Here is an 18,957-nt window from a genome sequence, read left to right as displayed (position 1 = left end):
CCAGCCTGGGCAACAGAGCGAGACTGTCTCAAACAAACAAACAAAAAACAAAGAGTCTCACCGGAGTTCCAAAATATCCTTCAGTGACTGACCATATACTCTAGCAACAGTTACTTCATATATGCCCGGCCACACCTCTCAATCTCCCATGAGATTCCCAGCAATCTTCCCTGGTTTTGAGAAAGTGTGAGGTTAAAAAAAACACAAAAAGCAAAAACAAAACACACTTGCTTCAGCTAATTAATGCTAGAGAAACAAACATAGCATCATAAAATGTAAGCATTTGAAAGAACCATATTGTTGATGCTGTTCCTTATATTTTGCAGGAGAGGATGGTGAAATAGAGGTAGTTTGTGTGATTTGCCCAGAGTCCCATGAAGAATTCACAGAAGAATTGAGACTACAGTCGGTATGGCCACATTCCCAGAGAACTGCTTTTTCTGCCACACCCTGTAGTAATAATATTGTCACAAGACAATTGGACAGTGTTTCACATATTCAGTGATGGAAGAAGAGTTTAATTGAAATAAATAAATGTCAGGAAAAATTAATTCGATTGTGATAACACTTAAGGAATGGAGTGTTCACTCTCTAGGAGAAGTTGGGCTAAATGATGAAATGGAGTGTCCGTGCATGTGATCTGTGGTGCTGTTTTGCTGTAGTTAATTCCTAATTTTAACTTGAAATGTGTTCTGACTGCGTTAGTGCCAATTTTTTTGAGACCGGTGTACCTATCCTATCAGGTACATTCGATTTACACAAGTACATTCTCTTTTCAGTTCTCCCACCACTTCTCTTTATTCAAACAATTAAAACCTTCTTGAATATTATTTGGTTAGTCCTTTGAGTTAATGAATCAATTTTACAGGATCTGCTTCTGTCATTTTTCATTAACATTCCCCAGACAAATTTGTACTGCTTACTAACAGCACAATCCTAAATTCAAAAGATTACTGAGTTATAAAGTGGATGTCTGGACCATCCAAAACATAATGGCTGTGGTTTGGGTGTGGATTTTTGTCTCCACCAAAACACACACTGCGATTCAGTCCCTGCTGTGCCAGTGTTCCACTTAGGGAGAGGTGTCTGTGTCATGTGGGTGGATCCCTTGTGAAAGCCTTGGTCCTGTTCTCCTGGTAGTCAGTGAGGTACAATTAGCTCTCATGGAATAGATTAATTCCTCCAAGAGTGGGTTGTTATAAAGTAAGGTTTCTCCCCGTGTTTGGTCCCTCTTCGCATGTGCCTGCATCCCCTTTGACCTTTCCCTCATTGAACCTGCAGGTTCAATGAAGGTTCACTGCAACCTCCGCCTCCTGAGGTTCAATGTCTTTTGACATAGCACAAAAGCCCTCTCCAGAAGCCTGGGGATGCCAGTGCCATACCTCTTGTATAGTCTGCAGAATATAAGCCAAATAAGCCTCCTTTCTTTATAAACTACCCAGCCTCAGGTATTCCTGTATAGCAACACAAAACAGACAAAGACAATGCTTATATGAAAATGTCTAGATTGTTACCAAGACAAATGTAAGCAATGAAACATACATGTTGTAGAGCCTCTGCTGATCAAGGGTATGGAGAACCCAGTGGACCTTAATGTGGAAAGCATTACATTAATATGCCTGGTATTGTATTTCAAGGAACTTATAAAAGAAAAAAAGCCTCCTGATATGGCATTGCCTGGAAACTGCCCTTAGTCCCTCATTAGTGAATTGTCAGTCTCTCCAATAATTTGAAGGGGGTTAAGGGGAAGTATTAAGTGACAAAGAATTTGGAGGGAATTAGAAAGATCTCTTTGGTTTCTAAACGTATCTTTTCGTGCTTTGATTGAATGTGTTGCAGATAGGAAAGTTGAATAGGAGATCCCTGATATCCTCTCAGATTTTAGCTTATCAATAGAGTTACCATTGATTGTTGAAACAGTGTGAGTTCATGCCACTTGTTCTAGTGTCCTGTCTGGTTCAGCATTAATCTCAGAATTTTCAGTTTTTAATGGAGTAGTTTTTCTAATATCTGCATACCCTCAAGCCAGAATGTGTTTGGTAGACCCACACTGTGGACTTCAATCTCCTGCCACACTCTTTCATAATAGTGTGAGAGATGCTTATTCAGTTACATCAGGCAGTGTTCACTTTGCAAACAAACTATATCAGAGATTTGAAGAGAAGAGAATTAATATAAAGAATTATTAAGTAATAGATTTTTTAAAAATACTGTAATGGCAGCAGATGTAGAAGGTACAAAAGAGAAATTGTCACTTCATGTCTTGGGGTAAGTGGAAAAAAAAAGAACTAAGGACTTAGGAAAAGACATATGTCATAGACTGTATTATGTCCTCACAAAATTTTTATGTAAAAGCCCTAACCCCTAAGATGATAGTTTCTGGAGATAGGGCCTTTGGGAGTTGATTGGGGTAAAATAAAGTCAGGAGGGTTGGGCCCTCTTGAAGAAATTAGTGGCATTAAAAGAAGAAGAAGAGATAAATTGCTCTCCCTGCCATGTGAACATAGCTAAAAGGTGGCCTTCTGCAAACCAGGAATAGAGCCCTCTTCAGAAACCAAATCTCCTGGCAGCCTGATCTTGGACTTCCCAGCCTCCAAAACTCTGAGAAATGTCAGTTGCTTAAACTGCCCAGTCTATGGTATTTTATTTTTATTTTTTGAATCAGTGTCTCACTCTGTTGCCCAAGCTGAAGTGCAGCGGCATGATCTTGGTTCACTGCAACCTCTGCCTCCTGGGTTCAAGCGATTCTCCTGGCTCAGCCTCCTGAGTAGCTGGGACTATAGGCAGGTGCCACCATGCCCAGTTAATTTTTTTGTTTTTGTTTTCAGTTTTGTATTTTCAGTAGAGATGGGGTTTCACCATGTTGGCCAGGATGGTCTCTAACTCCTGACCTCCGGTGATCTGCCCACCTCGGCTTCCCAAAGTGCTGGGATTACAGGCATGAGCCACCACACCCAGCCTATGGTATTTTATTATACCCACCTGAGCAAACTAACATGACTGAATGTCCCAAGGCTGATATTCAGAGCTCTTTGAAGGTGTGGCTGCCACAGGAACATGCAGTCTGCAGTGGCTATGAAACTTGCCAGATGGCCAAAGCTGGCTTATGAGAAGCCATATGTCCTTACTGGAGGGTGTGGGCAGGCTGGGGCTGGTCCATAGAAGCAAATGCCTGGTAGGGATATAGTTGCCAGAGGTTGCATGTTGACCAAATGCAGAAATGGCCATTGTGTGGAGAAAGCATTCCCTGAGAATGTGGCTACAGATGACCAAGTGAGCTGCTGGGTGCCTACACTGAATAATCCTAAGAATATCAGAATCCAGAAAGTGCATTTCTACTGCTATCTTCTTACCGTGTCTCTCCAGCTCCCTCTATTGGCAAAGCCGAACACTGGGCCAGTCAGTCAAGTTCTTGTTACAGGATCCAGGTTTACTATCACAAAGTCCACAAAGGTAGATTTAGAGCTGATAGACAATAAATTGATATCTGGCACAGCAATGAATGGAGTTCTCAGGCAAGCCTGTCATTAAATCTGGATGATAACTAGTGAATCTGTCTCTTTTCCTGATCCTCTCCAGAATCCTTCATCTCAAGGACAATATGTAAGGAATTCACTGGTAAAGCATTGTATGCTTGGTCACAAGCAGCTAGAGAAAGCAAACTACTTCCGGCCTGGCGCGGTGGCTCATGTCTGTAATCTCAGCACTTTGGGAGGCCGAGGTGGTGGATCACGAGGACAGGAGTTCAAGACCAGCCTGGCCAACATGGTGAAACCCCGTCTCTACTAAAAATACAAAAATTAGTCGGGAGGCTGGGGCAGGAGACATGCTTGAACCCAGGAGGCGGAGGTTACAATGAGCTGAGATTGCACCACTGCACTCCAGCCTGGGTGACAGAGCGATACTCTGTCTTGGAAGGAAGGAAGCAAGGAAAGAAGGAAGGAAGGAAGCAAGGAAGGAAGGAAGCAAGGAAGGAAGCAATGAAGGAAGGAAGGGAGAGAGAGAGAAAGAAGAGAGACAGAGAAGAAAGAAAGAAAGGAAAGAAAGAAGAAAGAAAGAAAGAAAGAGGAAAGAAAGAAAGGAAAGAAAACTACATCTGAAGTCAACACTAGTATTGGTGGGAGAGGAATTTTATGCTGCATTCCCCAACAGCCACTAGACATGCCAATCAGGTGTGCATGGTCCATGCTATGATCTGTGAGTATCAGATCAATGTCAGCTTGTGCAGCAAGCCCTCAGGACTGGAAACCTCCCTCAAGTCCTCTGCCCCCTCCATCTCCTTCAACACAGAAGCTTCAGCTCAGGAAAGGAAAGGCCACGTTTCACATGCAGAAGCGCATCAGCTTCTGGAGGGGTACTTCATGCAGGTACTGCCTCCATCTTCTCAGTCTCCAAACCATCCCTTGCTTTGGACCTCTCCTTTTCAACTGTGGCCCTGTAGCCCTCCTTGAGAAGAGGGATGCAAGAGCCTTAGAGTTCCCACTTATTGAAGCATAGGAGGAGTGAAGGCTCTCAGGACCTCCATTCAGGACTCCTGGAGGGGGCAGCAATGCTTGCAGAGTTCATAGCGCCCAGATGCACCTGACTTTAGCTCCATATCCCAGGATGCTCATCCCTGGATCCAGGATGATGTGCTTTTGGTGCCGGAAGTTTCTGAGTTCCACTTTTCAGATGGGATAACACAGCCAAAGAAATCAGACTTCATGTTAAAGGGAGACAGGTTTCTGGTCCCTACTCTTCCTGCACTGTGCTGACAGCTGCCCTTCTGGTAGGAGCTGATATAGGTAAGTTTCACAATAACAAGAGGAAGAGATTACCCATGGCTTTTCTGGATGTACCAGGCTTGTTTGAGTAATTTTCCAGTTTTTGGCATTACCAGACATTGGATCCACATTCTACCTCGTTGCTAGCTACAAGAACTTGTTCAAGCTACTTAACTTCTGAGTCTCAGATTCCTTATGGGTTTATTATCCCTGAAGATTAAATAATCTATGCAAAATGTCCAATGCAAAGAAGGTATTCAGTAAACATATCTGAGGAGGTCAGATCAACTTTTTTTCCTAGAATTCAATTCTAAATGGAACTCACTTTGTGGATACTTACAAGAAACACTACATAGTATAAGGGAAATGTCTTAGTGCAATTTCACAAAACACATGGAATTATTATTTGGGAGGCTGGACCTTTCACGGAATTGTAGCTGTTTTGATTATCTCGTATTCACCTTGTTGGTGAAGGAGGGATCTCCCCCACTAAATAGTAGGAGATAACTAGACACATGGCATGACACACTGGACAGATGAAATTGGCAACAGTTTATTAGTCACAACTGCTCACAGGGAGGGAGGTCACCACATGCCATGCGGGGTCACAGGAGAGTTGCATTTGGGAATAGAGTGAACCAGTAGGGGCTGTGGAAGGCAGGCTTTGCAGTAACAAGAGGAAGAGGCGATTCCTGGCTCCTCCAGATGTGACAGGCTTGTTTGAATAATTTTCCAGGCTGGAGGGAAGTGAGCCACGTTGAGACCCAGGGAGGGTACAGCTGACTGCCTGGTAGGGGAACTTAGAAGGGGAAAGAGCCTTCCTGCTCAGTGGGTGAATAGGGTTCTCATATCTGACAAGAGCAGGGGACTTCATGGCCAGGCCTCTGAGGCCCTGAGAAGCCCAAAGATGTCAAGGCAGCACATGAGCTTTCAGGCTTTACAAGACAGAAATAAAATAGTGAATGATAACTCTTCAAAGAGAATATGACAAACAAAATTTCACAAGACCCTCTAGGAACAATATGCATATTGTTATCTCTATGTTTTATGATTTACATGGCTAAAGTCTGATTATATTATATTTCTATAACAGATAAAACCATTATCATTCATTTTTATAATTCATATTGAAATGATTTGATTATCCTCATTCCAGGAAAGAGAGAAAAAAAAAACCACCCTCCTGCTTGGATACTTAGAGGTTACTCCATTTACACTCCCCACTCCCACCTCTTACTCCACTTGACTGGACTATCCACAAGGCAGTGCAAAGAGGTGTGTGTTTCCCTGGGGAAGAGGGTGCCACCCTGTCGCTCCTGGCTGTAACACTCAGAGGCTCTCTCTGCAGTGGAAGAATCATATGGGCTGATTATTCCCCACCTTTCAGACTTCTTTCCAAGTCCAAGTGTTGGGCAGAGGAGAAAGAGGAATGAGAGTAGCAAACCCGGCAACCTCTGATACTCCCTCTTTCCTCTCTCAGCCCACATATAATGTGGATGTCTCCTTGTAATCTTCAGTCTCATTCTCTCCCTGAAGCTAAGTAGCTGGCTTTGGTACAAAGGGAAAAGTTGGCCAGTTATGGAAAGAAAATATGGGTTGTGTCAGTGAAGTTCTGAGGGCTCAGGGTCTTTCTGGCTGCAAGGGGGTTGATGGAATGTCTTTTTAGCTGTGCCCTAGAAAACAATATAACTCTCCCTGTTCAATCTAAATCATCAGTGTGTTCCCTTATCACTGATCACAGCAGTTGCATTTCAAGCCTGTAAACCACACAGTATGGCAATACCTGTGAGGGAGACAGCTAGAAATTTTTAAATTCAAATTTTAACGCTATTTGTGAAAAGAAAAACTACCTAATATTAACAAGCAAAAAAATCTGGAAGAGATTATTTCATCTAGAGAGACATCACAGATACTTGATAAGGGAAAAGCTAAAGCTAGAGAAAAGGTCTACGAGTTGGCAATATTTCCAAAGAAAGGTTTTAATGTTTGCATAGTTGTTTAGAGAAAAAAGGACTCCTTTTTATATTTGACAGTTTTGTAAAGAACTGACTATAAAACTGTTTAAAATATTATCGAAATAGAATAACAATATATTTTCACCTTTAGTCTTATCAGCAACCCAGGAGTTTACACGTGTTGTGGACTTCTCTGTATCATTCACAAAGTCTAGCTGTTTTATCGTTGCTTGGTAGAATTTGCCACAGGAATCTGTAAAACCCTAGGAAAAACCAAAAACATAATTTCACAGCTACAGAAACAACTAATATCACTGGCTTACTTCTTCATTGTGCCACATCAGAAAATCAATAATTTTATGATTTACCATATATAATTTGCAAATAAAGATGAGGAATTAACCTAAAGTCCAAATTCTTTTCAGCTATTCCTAATCTTAGTTTATAAACTAAGCAACGTGGTGGGCTGCATATCAAGTGATTTTCATCAACTGCTGGATCCTTCATGAGAGTGGCAGTACACCCATCAATGAGATAATTTAAAACACTGAGAAATCTCCAAGAAGACATAGAAATCCTTAATAGGTAAGCATCTAATAGTGGACCATCAAGACACATAAGGCAACAACTAATAGAACTGAAAGGAGAAATAGATGAATCCACTATTATAACTGAAGACTTCAATATCCCTCTATCAGGATTGAACAGATCCAGCAAGCAGAAAATTAGTAAAGAACATAGTTGAACTCAAGAACAACATCAAGTAACTAGATATAATTGATATCTATTGACTACTTCATCCAACAAGAGTAGAATCTATATTCTTCTCAAGCTTACATGAAACATTTACCAAAAGAGACCACATTCTGGGCCACAAAGCACAACTTAGCAAATTTAAAATAATAGAAATCATGCAACGTCTGCTCTCAGACAATAACGAATTAAACTAGAAATCAATAAGAGAAAGATGGCTGAAAATTCCAAAAGTACTCGGAGATTCAATAACACACGAATCACAGAAGAAATCTCAAGTGATATTAAAAACAGTTTGAACTAAATGAAAGTGAAAACACACTGACAACACTAAATGCTGGTGAAAACGTGGAGCAACAGGAACTCTCATTCATTGCTGGTGGGAATACAATATTGTATAGTCACTTTGGAAGACAGTGTGGAAGTTTTTTATAAAACTAAAAATATGATCCAGCAATCATGACCCTTGCCATTTACCCAAAGGAGCTGATAAAACCTGCACACAAATATTCATAACAGCTTTATTCCTAACAGGCCAAGGTAGAAACAAGAAAGCTGTCCCCCATGACTGTACTAGGGGATGTTAATCACAGGAGGGACTATGCATGTACCTTTTGCTCAATTTTTCTGTGAACCTAAAATTGCTTTAGAAAATAAATTCTTTTTTTTTCTTTTTTACAAATGGTGACTATAGAAGCTGTCACTCCTGTAAACTATTAAATTTGTTGAGTGAGGATTAACACAGCAAGTGCTACATTTGCCTCTACATTTTAGAACAACAGAATATAAATATGAGTCTGTTGTTCCATAAATTACATGGGAAACATATACAATCTTAGACCAGCAGTGTCCATCGGAACTTTCTGGGATGATGAAAATGTTGTAAATCTGCAATGTCCAGAGCGGTGCCACATAGGCTATTGAGCACTTGAAATATATTAATAGCTAGTTGGACTGAGGAACTGAATGATTAATTTCATGGAAACCTTATACTCATGTACATAATGCATAGCATTATGGGTGTTTCAAACTATGATCAACTTTCCAAAAAAGTTCAAACTATATTTAGTTAATATATTCTGTAGAATTATAATGATCTTAACAGAAACCTACACTATGCCATATAAAAGCAGAACATTTGGTGGAAATTAAATGAGCTGAAACAACTAATTTAGGGACCATGCATTATAGAATTGTTTCCCAATCTTTCTCTCAAACTGCTCACAGCTAAATATTTAATTTCCCTTTCCATAATTTTGCTTTTACTTCGGAATTTTATACTTCTGTATCAGTAGGGCATGGAGAGGAAATGTGACAGTAGTTAGGAACACAAGTTCTGCAACTTACTAGTTGTGTGACCTTCAAATATTTGCTTCCTCTGTTTATGCCTCCATGTTCTCTCCTGTAGAACAAGGAAGCAGTAATAGCTACACCTCACAAGATAACTGTGAAGTCCTGATGAAATATGACCTTTTCATGTAACGTTTTTGAATTCTCAGTACCACATAACTGATCGATGTACACTATTTCACTTAATCCTCCCATAATTCATGCTTTTCCAAAATTGCTGCCTCTGCCTATTTTTCAGTGGTTTGGAAATTATTTAAATCTCTCAGTGTAAGAAAATAATCTGAAGGCAAACTGATGAATCACATATTGATGACTTCTTGCACGCCTAGGTGATCTTTCCATCTCTTAAACGTGTTTTTAAATAACTGTCTGCTATTTTAAGTTACTATTTGACAAAGTGTGGCAAATCAAACAAAAAGAACATGTAATTATATATTGCTATTGGTATGGGATTCTTGAAAATAAGAATAAATAATAAATTAATCTGAAATGGTTTACAAACATTTCTCATCTTTTTAATTTATATTCCAATATCAAAATAACATTTTAAATATCAATGCTTTTCTTTCAAAATATCCACCACGAATTGATATTTGGTTGTTAACATTTTGGTTGTCTTTATATAGAAAACTAGTAAACTAGTAAAAAGATGGCAATAAACTAAATAGTGCTAAGACTAGTAAAATAAGTGAAGTTGTAAAATCACAATATCATATACAAATCTTATAAATATTTCACTTTTATGTCTTACCACCTTCACTTTATACCAATCTGTTTGCAAACAATTAATTTAGAGTCGAAAGCAAGTTTGAAAAAATACATATCACAGTAAGAGAGATATCCTCTACAAAAATAATTCTTATAAGTCAATAAGAAAAAGACATACAACCCCATAGAAAAATGTGTAAGAGGATGTATAAATAGGCAATTCACAGAAGAGATAGAAATTCTCAATACACATAAAAGTGTTGAATCCCATTTATAATCAAAAGTTTTTATTTTTTTTGTTGCTTCTCTTGTTTTGTATTAACCCTTCCCTATCACATATGTTGTAAATATTCCATCTCAGATTCTTTTTTAAAAACTTTATTTTAGGTTCACGGATACCTAAGCAAGTTTGTTATATAGGCAAATTTCATGTTTCAGGGGTTTAGTATACAGATTATTTCATCAACCATGTAATAAGCCTAGTACCCGATAGGTAGTTGTTCAATCCTCACCCTCCCCACACCCTTCTCCCTCAAGTAAGCCCCCATATCTGTTATTCCTTTCCTTGTGACCATATGTATTGTATGTTTACCTCCAACTTATAAGTGAGAACATGTGGTATTTGGTTTCCTACTCCCGTATTAGCTTGCTTATGATTAATAGCCTCCAGTTCCATCTCTGTGGCTGCAAAGGATATGATCTCATTCTGTTTTATGGCTGCATCGTATTTCGTGGTGTATATGTACCACATTTTTTTAATCCAGTCTACTATTGATGGGCATTTAGGTTGATTCCATGTTTTTGCCATTGTAAATAGTGCTGCAATGAACATATGTGTCTTTATGGTAGAATGATTTCTATTCCTTCAGGTATGTACTCAATAATGGCATTGCTGGGTCAAATGGCAATTCTCTTTTAATTTTCTTGAGAAATCACCAAAGTCCTTTCCACAGTGGCTGAACTAATTTACATTCCCACCAGCCGCATGGAAGTGTTCTCTTTTCTGTGCAGCTTCACCAGCATCTGTTTTTTGACATTTTAATAACAGCCATTCTGAATGGTGTGAGATGGTATCTCATCATGGTTTTGATTTGAATTTCTCTAATGATTAGTGATGTTGGCAATGTTTTCCTAGGCTTGTTGGCCACGCATATGTCATCTTTTGAAAAGTGTCTGTTCATGTCCTTTGGCCACTTTTTAATGGAGTTGTGTTGTTTGGTTTTTGCTTGTAAATTTGTTTAAGTTTTTTTTTTTAATAGATTCTGGATATTAGACCTCTATCAGAGGCATAGTTTGCAAATATTTTCTCCATTTCTATAGGTTGTCTGTTTACACTGTTGATAGTTTCTTTTGCCCTGCAGAACTTTTCAGTTTACTTATGTCCCATATCTCAATTTTTGTTTCCGTTGCAATTGCTTTTGGCATCTTTGTCATAAAATATTTGCCAAATCCTGTGTCCAGAATGTTATTTCCTAGGAGGGGGTAGAACAATCTTACTTCTCCCAGGAACCACAACTGTGGCCTCTATTGGGGCTATGGCTTTGGTGCTGGTCTGCTACAGGGCCCAAGGCTTGTAGAGGTCCCCCTGGACTCCAGAATTACCCCCGGAAAACGTCCAGGTGGCACTCTGCCCCAGTCTAAAAGCACAGTGGGGAAATGCGGTGGGGACAGGAGGATTCTCCCATTCCCAGTCTTGCATAGGTCCCTGTGGACAGTGTGAATCCCACTAGGAACTCTCATTCACTCATCCTTCCCCATTTTGTAGGGGTCCTCCTGACCGCACTGATCCCAGACAGGCTGGTGCCCAGATTCACTCCTGTCTGCTCTGTGTGTTCCCCTGCTGCCTAGATGGATCTCGACATGGTTTCTCAGATGATCGGCTTTCAGGGTCAGTGTTCACTACCCCTTTTGTTTCCTCTCGGTGACGCCAGCATCAGGAGCTCCTTTTAGTCGGCCATCTTGGCCCCACCCTTCCAAAAGTTTTAAAGGTTAACATTATGCAGTTCTGCTGATGGTGGGTGGAACTGAGGATCCTATAAATACCCCCTGTAGAATGTAAATGGCTACAAAACTGTGGAGAGCAATTTGGCAATATTTATGAAAACCTCAAAGCTTCATTCCCTTCCTCCCTTCTACAAATCCATTTTAGATAGTAACTCATACACATATGCACAAAACTGTGTAAAGAAATACTCCTGTCTGTAATGGGCCAGAGTAAATAAGCTTAAGTACTCGTCAATGCAAGAAAGGTCTATTATACCATGGTACAGCCATACTTAGGAATACCAGACAAGGGTTAAAAAGAGTAATACAGATCCACGTATACTGAGATGGAAGGAATTTAGGACATATTTTTAAGGAAAAGCTAACAAAGTATAAAACAATATGCATAGTACAATAACATTACATAGGAGAAAAACTCATGAAGCAAAGTTTTTGTATGTGAAGGAGGAAACATCAAATCTATGAAAGCTCTAACGTTAAAAAGGGGAGTTGTGGCATAAGAAAGAAGCTGATGACATCTCTTGGTTTATATGTGTTGTTTGTGTTTTTAAATAACAAGAAATTACTTCAGTACTTTTCTTTTCAAAAACTAGAAAAGTCATGAAAGCATTGTCAGCGAATGCAACCAGTGTAATTAGCCAAAATTAGTTTTAAAAGATTTTCATTGCTGAAAAATCTAGTCAAACTATTTAATGCATACATTATAGTGTCATCATGCATAGAAAATTAGAAATATCTGCAAAGCAATGACTAGAAACAGTCATTTTCACCACATCTTTGTTTTGGCTGATTCATTTTCAACTGTGTTACGCTCTGTGTCAGTTCTTTTATGAAGATTATCTCATTAAAGCTTCACAAAATTCTGAACGGTATTTGCTATATAGCCTGTGCTACAGATGATCAAACTGAATCACAAGATGCGTGTGAGATTCGTGCGTGGAGTTCTGAGTTCAGGACCACCTGCAAGAATTCATAGCCCACATTCATTCTCCTACTTCCCACCACATTGCTATCTTTATTTTCCTAATAAACAAGTATGACTTACTGTGAGGAAATCATAAGACTTTTCTCCAAAGAGCCCGTTGGCAGTTCTAAGCACATATTCAGTGTCAGTTCTGTTAATTGCAACAAGAAGTGACTGAAAACCTCAGTGAATATCTCCATCTTCACCTCCAATTTTACTAAAACAAAGTGCCTGAAAATAAAATAATAATAAACATACACATTCTCAGTATTCTGTGACTTCAAAATATAGGCACAACAGTAAACTCAGCAATATGAGATTTACAGATGCTTACTACAGTTTAAAAGATGATCAATCTAATAAAAGATAGAGAGTGTCTCAAAAGCAACCCTGTCTGCCTACCTATGCCTCTTCTCAGGCCTCCCTATAAGCACATCCTAAAAGAAACGAATGTTATCTAAGTATTGGTATAAGTGGATATGCCTTTTGCAAACCCTAACAAAATGACTCGGATTTCTTGTGCTATTTATGATACTTGGTCTAAAAACGCAGCTGCCAACCATGTGTCCTGTCTCTGCATACACATGGTGCTCCTGACACTAAAAGATGGAGTCTCTCTCCCCTTCTTTAGAATCTGGGCTGGCCATGTGACTTGCTCTAAACAGCAGAATGCAGAACTGGCTCTGTTCCAGGCTTAGCCCTTAAAAAGTCTGGCAGCTTCCACTTTCCCTCTCTTGTAACCCAGCTACCATGGTCAAGAAGCCCAAGCTATCCTGAGGAAAGACCACATAAAAGGAGAAATGGAAAGACTTGCTTTTAGGGAACTGAGGGCCCATCCACTAGCCAGCACCAAGGCCCAGACATGGGAGTGGTATCTTCTTGGACCTTCTAGCCCAGTTGCCTGCAGAAGCACCCACATGAGTGACCCCAGGTCACCAAGAAGGTCAGGCCTTGAAAACAGGCTCCATCCTGCCAATTCTCCATCCACATCCTGTGAGACTACCAGAGTTGTCTGTTAAAGGAGGAATTTCTTCGAGACTTGAAATGCAGAAGTCCAGCTCAACTGATAAATTGATAGCATTTATTGTTGTCTTGAAGTGGCTTTACGTACCTGAGACATCTGAGCTGCGGTGTTTCCCTTTGCCCCCATGAAAACCATGGCCAAGGCTGATGATATGCTCATGGGGAAAAAAATAAGTTGTTTGAGTTGTTTTCCCCTAGCTTTTTCAAAAGGTTTAATGCAAATGTGCCATTTGCTTCTGATAGAGCATCCATGACGGTGAGCCTGAAACAATGGATTTTTAAACAAGATTACATTAATATGGGCTTACATGTGTATTTACTTTTCACTCTATTTATTACTAGTTAAATGGATACTTGTTTTCATTGAACAAATAGGTACACACAAAAACTACACTAGGGCTTTTCTTACAAGATGTCATTTAATCCATACAAGCTGATGAGGTAGGTGCTGTGAGTGAATGTCTGCACTTTACAAGCAAAGAAATTGAGCCTTCACTGTTTAAGTCTGTTGTGCCTGAGATCACTCAACTACAAACAGAAAAGTAGGCATTAGAAACCAGGTCTTTGTGGTTCCAGGGCTCCTCTTAATCACCATGGTATAAGGACTTATAACAAAAGCAGCAGCAGAAAGCAAGAAAGTTACTTGCTTAAAACATGAAATTTGTAAGGAGAAAAACTATTGATTTCCAATACTGGTAAAATAGGTATTCCCTCCTATATTCCATATGTGATTATGTAAATTGGGACACCAATATTTTCAGAATGTAACTTAGAATTATGTTTTTATAAACGAAGGAAGGAACACAGGGAGGGTGGAAGGGTAGGAAAAAGAAAATGCCATGAAAATATTTATACCTTTAGGATGAAAAATTCCATTTCAAAGAATTTCACTAAAGATAAAGCTCACAAGTACTGATAAAAACAGTATGCAGAAAGATGACTACTGAAGCACTTTATATGCTACAGAGAAAATATTTAAATACCCAGCAACAGAGAACCAGTTAGATTCTGTCAAATCCATGATTGAATATAAATGGAGATATTAAAAATCACAGTCATGCCATGAGAAAATACAATATTAAGTATAAATTAAGAATAAAGTTACATGTAAGTATAATTCATAGATAAAAAGACTACAGGGAAACACTGAACATCACATATTTCTGGATAATGAGTAATTCTAATTTTATTTATATCCTTTGCTATTTTCCCTACAATGTGCCTATATTTGTTTCAGTGTCATTTGGTCGTTGTGCTTTTATGAAATTAATGGACTTGCATGTAGTTGAAAAGTGAGATAACACTAGGCGAGATCTTACACAAATCAACCAGTGTCTTCCCACTACTCCCAACTCCCCAGAAACAATCAAACCTCAGTGCACCCTTTCTCTTGGTATTTACTTTCATATTTAGAAATAATTGTGTATATGACTATTTTTAACCCCACAACTTTTGACATTATAAATTGCCTTCCTAATTTAGGGCTGATGATTAATTTTCTTTTATCACTTACCGTACTTCACTTCCTCTCTCCAAGTGTTTGCCTTATTGCAACTAAATAGTATTCACTGCTAAGCCAATTAATGAATAATGGATGCATTGCTTTTTTTACACGTCTGTTTTTCCTTATGTCACTATTGCCTTCCCCTCTTTTCTTGTTTTCACTTTTTAAAAATCTACGGCAAATTCCCCTCCCACCAAATATTCTACAGATCACTCAAGCTCTTTCAGTAATTTCTTCATATGCTCAACCACATATGAGTAATCTATCACTCCCATTTCTCATCTCCCACAGTTTCCCCCCTGCTGGTGAGTGCAGGTTTATTTAGTCTGTAAGATTTTCATTCCCGAAGCAGAATTTTCATAAACAGAGAACAATTTTTTCTATTATTATACCTTATTTAGTCAATGATCAATTAATTTCTTGTTAATTTGGTAAACAAATTGTTTTCCTTAAACTTTAAAGCACACTGCTAACACAGCAAATACGTTATTTTAAACATTTAAGCATTGATGATAAAGCTTAATGTATCAGATGTTTTAAAGATGTAATCACTTTAAAGAACAAACTTACAAAGTTAACAACTATATCATTAATATAAGCATTTGTACAATAATAAACTGAATAAATCAACACTTATAAATCTGGTGAACTAGATTCTCCTAAGACTTTCAAACATGTTTTAAAATACAACTGTACAACAGTGATTATAAAACTTATTTCTAGCACACCACTAGTAATACTGTGGGTTTTATACACTTTATCTTCACTCCATCTTTTTATATTTCCTAGGGTGATGGTAATGCTTATTTTAATACTTTTCTGGGGTTAAATTAATAACAGACCATCTCCTATTCACAAAAACAATAGGATGGGGCTGCCAGATTGATGGTTGGGACATGGGGTCTGACTGACCTGACACTGCTACTTTTCAGGTCATACTGCTTTTTAAAGCCAAACAAATGTAAGGACCATTTTGCGGTTTGGTCCTACATTGGGATTTTGCAAAGACAACTATTAAATTTGCTTTTTTTTTTTTTGCCAAATACCTTCCCTTGAAATGAAATACTATTTGAGGTTCTCATGCATCTGATTTGTGTAACACAGAGTTCTATCCACAAGTTGGCTTTCAAAGTCTCCTGGTTTAATATTTAGGCCTTCAGGTTGGTTTTTGTAACCACTGTGCCTGTCAACCTAGGTGCCTATAGTCACAATTCCTACACAGCAGTCGTATATGAATCATCACACAGCACTTCTTGTAAACATTATTGAAATTATTTCCTGCCTCCTTTAAACTCATCTTACTTTTTTTTTTTTTTTTTTTTTTTTTTTTTGAGAGAGAGAGTCTCGCTTTGTCCCTCAGGCTGGAGTGCAGTGGTGCAATCTCGGCTCACTGCAACCTCTGCCTCCCAGGTTCAAGCGATTCTTCTGCCTCAGCCTCCTGAGTAGCTGGGACTACAGGTCCATGTCACGACACCCGGCTAATTTTTGTATTTTTAGTAGAGACTGGGTTTCACCATATTGGCCAGGCTGGGTCTCGAACTCCTGACCTCGTGATCCGCCCCCCTCAGCCTCCCAAAGTGCTGGGATTACAAGCGTGAGCCACCGCGCCTGGCCCATCTTACTTGTTTTATCTGAATTTACTAAAGGACTCTTTCTTGGCTTTGTTGTAACATGTATTTCAATTAACACAAACTGGTTTTTGTTCTTGAGCAAATTCTCACAACTTGTCTACTGGGAATCTCTGTAAATCGGTTACTTTCTTTTTACACTATCCCAACATTTTTGCTTTCTGGCAACAGTGTCCTCACTTTGATTTTTTTCCAGTCCAAAAACATACTATCAACGCCTCTCCTGGTTTCTTTTAAAGGAGGAGGAATGTCAAGTACAAATTCTGAATACTGAGAGCATACGAGTTTCGGTACCGACAAATAAATACTGCTGCTGTTGTTTTTCCTGGAGGTCCCAGGCCTCACAGCCCCTTCCAGCGCCCAACATAAACTTCACCAGGGTGGGAGGCCTCATTGTCTGTACCTACTTCCAGCTCCTGCAGGATGAGTGGAGCCCAGGCAGGACTTTCACCCCCCAGCTCCGCGCCCATTCGCCCTGGCCTCCCCTCCCCGCGCCTGGACCCATAGGGCACCCAGCCAAGTGCAGCCAAGTCGCTGCCCTTAGGGAGCCCCCGCCAGAGACCGAGTAAAGAAGGACAGCCCCAGGGAAAGGTCTGGAGCAACAGGTGCGCTGAGCACTTCACTGGGCTTCCCTTTCGTAGGTTCCCGCCCTTTTCCTGGGCTCAGGAGCAGGTAACGAGAATCCAGCGTGTGGGAACCACTCCCAAAGTCAAACACCTACCCCAGTTCTCCGCGCAGCTGCCCAGGAGAGAGGTGAGACCCGGTCGGAGAGGCGGGAATAGAGATGTCTGAGCGGCGCCGGGTGTTAGTTCCCAGTGAGTGGGGAGGCGGGCGGAGTCGGGCCCAGCCAGGCACCACCTAGCGGGCGCCTGGGCAGGAGGGCGGGGCGGGTCCCGCAGGCCGCGGGGATCTCCTGATGTGCAGGAAGTGGCCAATCTCTGAGCAGGAAAAAGCCCCAACTGTCTGGGAGTTTTCAGTCAAGAAGGGATAATGCGCTTTGGCTATTTGGGGTTTTTCGTGGTTCCATACAAATTATAGGGTTTTTTTTTTTTTTTTCTATTTCTGTGAAGAATGACATTGGTATTTTGACAGGGATTGCATTCAATCTGTAAATTGTTTGGGTAGCATTGTACTTTTAACATTAATTATTCCAACCTATCAGCATGAATATGTGTCCATTTTCTGTGGGTGTTCTTCATGTTTTTCTCATCAGTGTTTTATAGTTGTCCTTGTAGAAGTCTTTCACTTTTTTAATTAAATTGATTACTAGGTATTTTATACATCATATTTCTTATAGCTATTGTAAGTGGGATTTCTTTCTTGATTTCTTTTTCAGACTCTTCACTGTTGATGTATAGACATCTTACGGATATTTTATATCCATTTTGTATTCTGCAACTTTACTGATTCATTTATTAGTTCTAGTAGTTTTTGAGGGGAGTCTTTTGGTTTTTCCGATTATAAGATTATACCATTGGTGAGCAAAGCTAATTTTACTTCTTTCTTTCCAGTTTGGGTGTCCTTTGTTTCTTTTTCTTGCCTAATTGCCCTGGCCAGGACTTCCAGTCAGATACTGAATAAAGGGGGTGAAACTGGGCATCCTTGTCTTGTTGCAGATCTTATAGGAAAGGTTTTCAATTTTTCCCTGTTCAGTATGATATTAGCAGTGGGTTTTTCATTTTGGTTTTTATTGTTTTGAGGTATATTCCTTCTATACCCAATGTGTTAAGGATTTTTATCATAAAGAGATGTAGGATTTTACTGAATACATTTTCGGCATCTATTGAAATGATCGTGCAGTTTTTGTTGTTGGTTCTGTTAATGCAATGTATCGCATTTATTGATTTGTGTATATTGAATCATACTTGCATACCCGGGTGAATCTCACTTGATCGTGGTGAGTGATCTGTTTAATGTGTTGTTGAATTGGAGTTGCTAGCAATTTTTTGAGGATTTTTTCTGTTTTTTACCTGTTGATATGATGGATTCCTTTGATTTTCAAATGTTGAATTAGCCTTGTACACCTGCAATCAATCTTACTTAGTCACAATGTATAATCCAACTATTTTACACATAGTTTGATTTCATTTGTGAATATGTTGTTCAGGATTTTGCATCTATACTAATGAAAGATATTGGTCTTTAAGTTTCTTTTCTTCTAATGTCTTTGTCTGGTTTTTTTTTATTATTATACTTTAAGTTTTAGGGTACATGTGCACATTGTGCAGGTTAGTTACATATGTATACATGTGCCATGCTGGTGCGCTGCACCCACTAACTCGTCATCTAGCATTAGGTATATCTC

At 39.4% G+C, this 18,957-nt stretch overlaps 2 protein-coding genes across 2 annotated transcripts in view; both read right to left on the bottom strand.

Moving 5' to 3' along the window:
* SERPINB8 (serpin family B member 8) overlaps positions 1–6,981 on the bottom strand; it is a 59,762-nt gene extending 52,781 nt beyond the window's left edge. Inside the window, exon 1 of the mRNA XM_063795818.1 lies at positions 6,864–6,981. The gene's annotated coding sequence lies outside the window, so the exon portion shown is untranslated. The remainder of the gene's footprint in view (positions 1–6,863) is intronic.
* On the bottom strand, positions 6,727–17,535 carry HMSD (histocompatibility minor serpin domain containing). Its single transcript, XM_003315932.5, is given in 4 exon segments — positions 6,727–6,981; positions 12,579–12,728; positions 13,609–13,782; positions 17,374–17,535. Coding segments are annotated over 3 exon segments (420 nt in total). The 5' UTR covers positions 13,681–13,782; positions 17,374–17,535; the 3' UTR covers positions 6,727–6,783.
* Positions 17,536–18,957: the final 1,422 nt, after the last annotated feature.

The sequence above is a fragment of the Pan troglodytes genome, chromosome 17 (genome assembly GCF_028858775.2).
Source record: "Pan troglodytes isolate AG18354 chromosome 17, NHGRI_mPanTro3-v2.0_pri, whole genome shotgun sequence".
Lineage (NCBI taxonomy): Eukaryota > Metazoa > Chordata > Mammalia > Primates > Hominidae > Pan > Pan troglodytes.
Note: the sequence above shows the minus strand (reverse complement) of the source record. Positions and strands in the feature narration are given on the sequence as shown.